General features: G+C 35.8%; 1 protein-coding gene across 1 annotated transcript; it reads left to right on the top strand.

The window, feature by feature from the left end:
* The first annotated feature begins 2847 nt into the window (after positions 1 to 2847).
* On the top strand, positions 2848 to 4289 carry LOC142523855 (uncharacterized). The gene is made up of 2 exons (XM_075627584.1): positions 2848 to 3785; positions 3839 to 4289. Exons 1-2 carry the CDS (start codon positions 2848 to 2850, stop codon positions 4287 to 4289), a joined length of 1389 nt encoding a protein of 462 aa, XP_075483699.1.
* Positions 4290 to 5887: the final 1598 nt, after the last annotated feature.

The raw sequence follows: 5887 nt of genomic DNA, 5'->3' as shown, positions 1-5887 counted from the left end.
AGTCGAGTTTAAAAAATAATTTAGCATTTTTAAGCACTAGCCGTTACAGTAGGTATCAGAGCCGACCTCTCTGAGTACGGTATGGTTCGGGGATGAACCAAGCGGAAGCTGGTGGGTATGTGAGGCCCAGGGCCGAAGAGGGCAGGGGGTGATCGCCGGTGCCATGAGGTTGCATGGACAATGAATAGCTCCTGGCAAGCTTCTAGGCAGAGGGAACATGGATAAACCGATCTTACACCGGAAGGAGAGAGATTCCGAAACTATTCAGGTATGGGACTGTGCGGTTGAAGAGGGCTTAAAAGATTTGACATGTACTACTCATATAAAAAAGGTGCATCTTCTTTTTGGTATCTCATTACATAAAAATGATGCCCGGAAACGCAACGAAAGTTTGAAAATAAAATATTTTCATTAAAAAAACCGAGCACCCACTAGACGGTGTGTAGCAAATACAAAAATAAATACAAATGTCATGCATAGTGTGTTTAGAAATTTACATATCAATCACAAAGATTGATTATTGGCTCCAACTGAGTTGTAAACAACTTAGCTCTTGAAGGGTGCTAGGATCATAATAGTTAGAATTTTTATTTTCATATTTCCCATTATTCTAACCTCCGATGTGTTTAATTGATACATTTTTATGTAATTTTATTGTAGGAGGAACTTTCACGGTTTTGGAGCTAATTCGAGTTAAAAAGGTGATGTTTATCACATTGAAGTTTCCAAGATAGAGTTTTGAAAGAGAATGGCCAAACCAGAAGAGGTCCTGGAACAAGGCGTGGCCACGCCTTGTGGTTATGTTTCAGCTACCTAAAATTGCAAGAAGTGGAAAATCTAATTTTGTGAAGATTATGCAAAATTTGAAGGAATTAATTATTGTATCTGATTTAGTGGAAATTCTTGGAGGGAAGCTCTAGATAAGATATTATCTATTATTTTATATTTTAAGATTTAGGGTTAATTAAGAAATTAGTGGGCTTTTTAGCTTAAATAAAATAAAACCCAAATCTACCACTCCATGTACCAAGACAGCCGCAGCACAAGAATTGAAGAATTAGATTGGAAAAAGAACTCTCCAACCACTCCATCATCACGTACGAAAAGAAGGCGCAGGACTCCCATTTTTCTCCCAACACAATAGTTTGCATTTCTTTATGTTTTCTTATTTATTTTTCATGGATATTGTAGATCAAACCATGTTAGGCTAATTTTCTTAGTCTGATTCATGAGATAGTCTACTATTTTAATTTTATCACTACGAGGTTTTTTCACTTTAATTTATTATTCTTGTTTTCCCAAGTATTCATTGATTTATGATTTAATTATATGAATGTTATACGTCAATTAATCTGACAATTTAATTTGATGTATGATTTTCTAATGCTAACCATGAATTTAGTGATCCGTAATTGTCATGAGGTTAGATGTGTTGTTCTATCTCGGTTGTTAGATTTTAGGATTAACTGTTTTCACGAAACTAAAATGCTATCTTTAATTAATATGGAACGCTTCTTGCCCAATTGATTATTGGTAAGTTTTGACTAAATGCTGAGTTTGATCAATTAATTTAGGAAAACGCAAGAATTTTAGCGGCTATCCCTATTATTCTAAGGTTAATTGCTTGGAATAACATGAATAAATGATTGGTTAACCGATGAACAGTGAGATAATTAAATCGTAGAATCCCCTTGAATCAGTATTTTCTCATAATAAATTCTTCAGTTTATTCTTGTCGATTAATTTTCAATTCTAGATTCAGTATTTTTCTTGCTTAGTCATTTTAGTTTAGGTTATTTTATTTAGTAATTATCAAAACAAACCCCTTTTTTTATTTTTATTATCAAAAAAAATAAATCTACCGTTCCCTATAGATTCAACCCTACTCACCATTACACTCTTTTTTATTTAAAAGGGTAGGAATTAATTTGGTGGTCAACGACAGCACACCATATTTTGGCGCCGTTGCCGGGGATCGGTGTAAGGATAATTTCTTTTGATTTTTTTTATTTTATTTTTTGCCTCATTCTTCTTGTACAGGTGAACTCGAATACATTACGGAAATCGAGAATACAGCTAAGAGATTGAGAAAAGAAGCAAGATTAAGGCGTGAAAATCAACCATCATCATCATCTCCTGATTTGAACGCATCATTGGACTCCGACTATACAGAAAGAGAATCGGACGTTGATCTTGAGATTGAAAGAAGTGAAAATGACCAAGAAGAAATGGCAGGACAATCTCAAAGAACACTTAGGGAGTTAGCTAATCCTAATGTTATTCAACAACTATTATGCATTTAATTCCATAATACTGATGCTACTTTTGAATTAAAATATGGCTTGATTCATTTATTGCCTACTTTTCGTGGTCTTGCAGGTGAAGATCCCCATAAACATCTGAAAGAGTTTCATATTGTTTGCACAGCCATGAAATCGCAAGGGATCACAGAGGAACAAATTTCACTGCGAGCTTTTCCATTCTCTTTAGCCGACAAGGCTAAAGATTGGCTCTACTACTTGCCTTCTGGATCCATAATAACTTGGGACAATATGAAACAACAATTTTTTGAGAAGTTCTTCCCAGATTCACGAGCAGCAAATATTAGAAAAGACATTTGTGGGATTTGACAGCTACACGAGGAAACTTTGTATGAGTATTGGGAGAGATTCAAGCAGTTGTGTGCAAGTTGTCCACAACACCAGATTCCAGAACAGCTACTAGTTCAATATTTTTATGAGGGACTCTCGCTTTTTGATAGGAACATGATTGATGCTGCAAGTGGAGGTGCATTGGTGAACAAAACGCCTCAAGAGGCACGAGCTCTAATCTCCAACATGGCTGCCAATGCACAGCAATTTGGAACTAGGCAAGATAACCCCACGACAAATTAATGAGGTAAGCACTAGTCCTATTGATCAAAAGTTAGATTCTTTGACATCTCTTTTGGAAAATTTGGTTGTAGGACAGGTACAACAGGTCAAAGCTTGTGGGATATGCATGATGGTTGGACATTCGACGTATATGTGCCCTATACTACAGGAAGATCCCCCACAACAAGTTAATTCAATCGACGGATTTCCTGGACAACCTCAACGCCGATACGATCCATATTCTAATAGCTTCAATCCAGGATGGAAAGATCACCCGAATTTCAGCTATAGGAATCAAGGAGGTCAACAGGAATATCCACAACAAAATTATCACAAACATCCGTCGCCTGTGCAAGCCTCTAACTCAGGTATGTCCCTAGATGAAATTGTGAAGACCTTAGCTGAGAAAACTCAAAAACATCAACAGGAAACGAGGGCTAGCATTCAGAATTTGAGCACTCAAGTGGGACAGTTGGCGACCTCAATTCACAAGTTGGAAGCACAAAATTTAGATAATATACCTTCTCAGCCAGTGGTGAATCAAAGAGAGAATCTGAGTGCAATTACTTTGATAAATTGTAAAGAATTGGATGTTCAAGAAATTGGGGTACAAGAATCAGCCGAGCAAAAGGAAGAGAATGAGATAAAAGTTGAGGATAAAATAATCAATCAAGATGATGCTCTGAAAGGTATGTTTTCTCCTCTATTTGAGTATAAACCTATTCCCCCATTCCCTCTTGCATTGCACAAGAAATGTGAAAGTATCAAGGAGTTGAATGACACTCTTTGTAGAGGTGAGATAAATATTCCTTCATTAGATTCTATTAAACCAGTACCTCGTTGTGCTAAAACTTTAAAAGAATTGTGTACTACAAAAAAGAGACATAAGTTGAAGGGTGTAAAAGGGAAAAGGTAGGAGAACATGTTTCTGCAGTCATTCAAAAAACTGTTCCTATCAAATGCAGTGATTCAGGTATGTTTTATATCCCTTGTACTATTGGTGATACTAGACTTGAAAAGGCTATGTTGGATTTAGGTGCTTATATCAATGTCATGCCTGATTCTTTTTATAATTATTTGGAACTTGGACCTCTGACTGAAACCGACATTGTGATCCAGTTGGCTGATAGGTCCACTGTTTATCCTGGAGGTGTAATTGAAGATGTTCTTGTGAAACTTGAAATTTTGGTTTTTTCTGCTGACTTTTATGTGCTTGACATGGAAAATGATTATTTAAACAGTCAAATTTTGCTAAAAAGACCATTTTTGAAAACTTCAAAGTCTGTCATTGATGTTAACAGTGGTACTCTTACTATGGAATTTGATGGTGAGATTGTTAAGTTTAATATTTATGATACCATGAAATATCCTGTTAGTGAAATCACTATTAATACTCTTGATATCGCTAATCACTAGTCAAAATAAAATTCAAAAATGTTGATAAGAATGATTTAGAGGAAATTATTGAAAGACCTATTGAAAATTATAATATTATATTTTCTCTCTTTGATTCACAGACATCTAAAATTGCGCGAAAACTTCTTCCAGATCGACCCAAGCATGTACTCAAAAAAAAGGGAGGAAATATTCCAGGAATATGGATTTCCAAAAAATTCAAAAAAAACAGTCAAATGCTGAAATTTGCTATAAAAATACTCAAGTGGAATTAAGGGGAAAAAGTGACCATATTTGAACCACCATGAGCAACAAGAAAGAATGAAGTCGAGCCAACGACCACAAAAAGAGGCGCTGATTGGGAGACAACCCAAATTTTAGTTCTTTTTATTTTTTATTTTGTTCCAATAGAGGTTTTCGAACAAGACGTGGCCACGCCTTGTTGAAACACCTTTACTCAATTTTTTTTTAAAAAACATTTTGGTCCAGTAGAGGTTTTCGCACAAGGAGTGGCCACGCCTTGTTGAAATACCTCTACTGCTGTGAACATATTTTAGTTTTCTAAAAAAACAAATTTTCTTAACCTAAAAACAAATTTTCTTAACCTAGTTTTTTTTCTCTCTCTCACAGGAGCCTCCAAATCCTCTCTCCAAATCCCTCTCCCATCTCGCTCCACCTGCTCTAGCGTCGACGCGACCCACCAGCCGCTCGCCATTCGTCTGCTCTAACTTTCATAACCGAGCCACGCTCTCACTTCTCCACCGCCGCAGTAGATGATGTTTCTTTACGATGCTCAACATTTTTCAGGGGAGTTCTCTAACTTTTCCTACAATTTTATCGTTTATGTTGAGCATCTATTTTTTGTCATTGAGACAATGTCAAGTTTAGGTGTGGGAGTTTGATTTGATTGTGAGGAGTTTGACTTGACTGTGGGATTTTGGAATTTTTTTATTTCATTTGATTTTTAGTATTTTGATTTAATTTTTCAGCATTTTGGGACATAAAAAAATAGTGATGTTGTTAGTTCCAAACACCTAGTTCATTTGTTATCTTTTTCTTCTGAATCCTAATTGCCTCCGATGCGAAAACAAATGATGATGTTTTCTTTGCGTGCAAATGTTTTTGCATTCTCACGTTTGCATTATGAATAAGTTGCTCTTGATGATAGTTAGAGAGGATAAGTGTGTGGGATTTAACACAATTGCTATATTTTTTTCTTTGGTGAGCTTTGAGCCTATGAGCAATCATGATATCATGCTCCATTTTCTTGGATTGTGTTTTATCATTGCATTGTTAATTTTTCTAGAACTTGCATTGTTATACATGTCTTTGTCAACACTTTGTGGTGGATTAGGTGCATAGACAAAATGATAAGGGAATTAGGTTTAAACCATTTTCTTTCGCATCATCTGAGCCGTTTTTTGATCCTACCCTCAGTCATAGACCCCAAGTGAACCAAGTTTGAGCCTCGGCCTTTTTTTTTGAATAAAAATAATCACATTACAACCCGTGATAAATCTTTTTTGTTGGTTATCCCCCTTTTTGAACCTTGAATTGGAGAATCATATAACTTTTCACAAATAGCATCCCTCAATCCAAAATAGTGTGAATTGTTGGGA

The sequence above is a fragment of the Primulina tabacum genome, chromosome 14 (assembly GCF_025594145.1).
Source record: "Primulina tabacum isolate GXHZ01 chromosome 14, ASM2559414v2, whole genome shotgun sequence".
NCBI lineage: Eukaryota > Viridiplantae > Streptophyta > Magnoliopsida > Lamiales > Gesneriaceae > Primulina > Primulina tabacum.
Note: the sequence above shows the minus strand (reverse complement) of the source record. Positions and strands in the feature narration are given on the sequence as shown.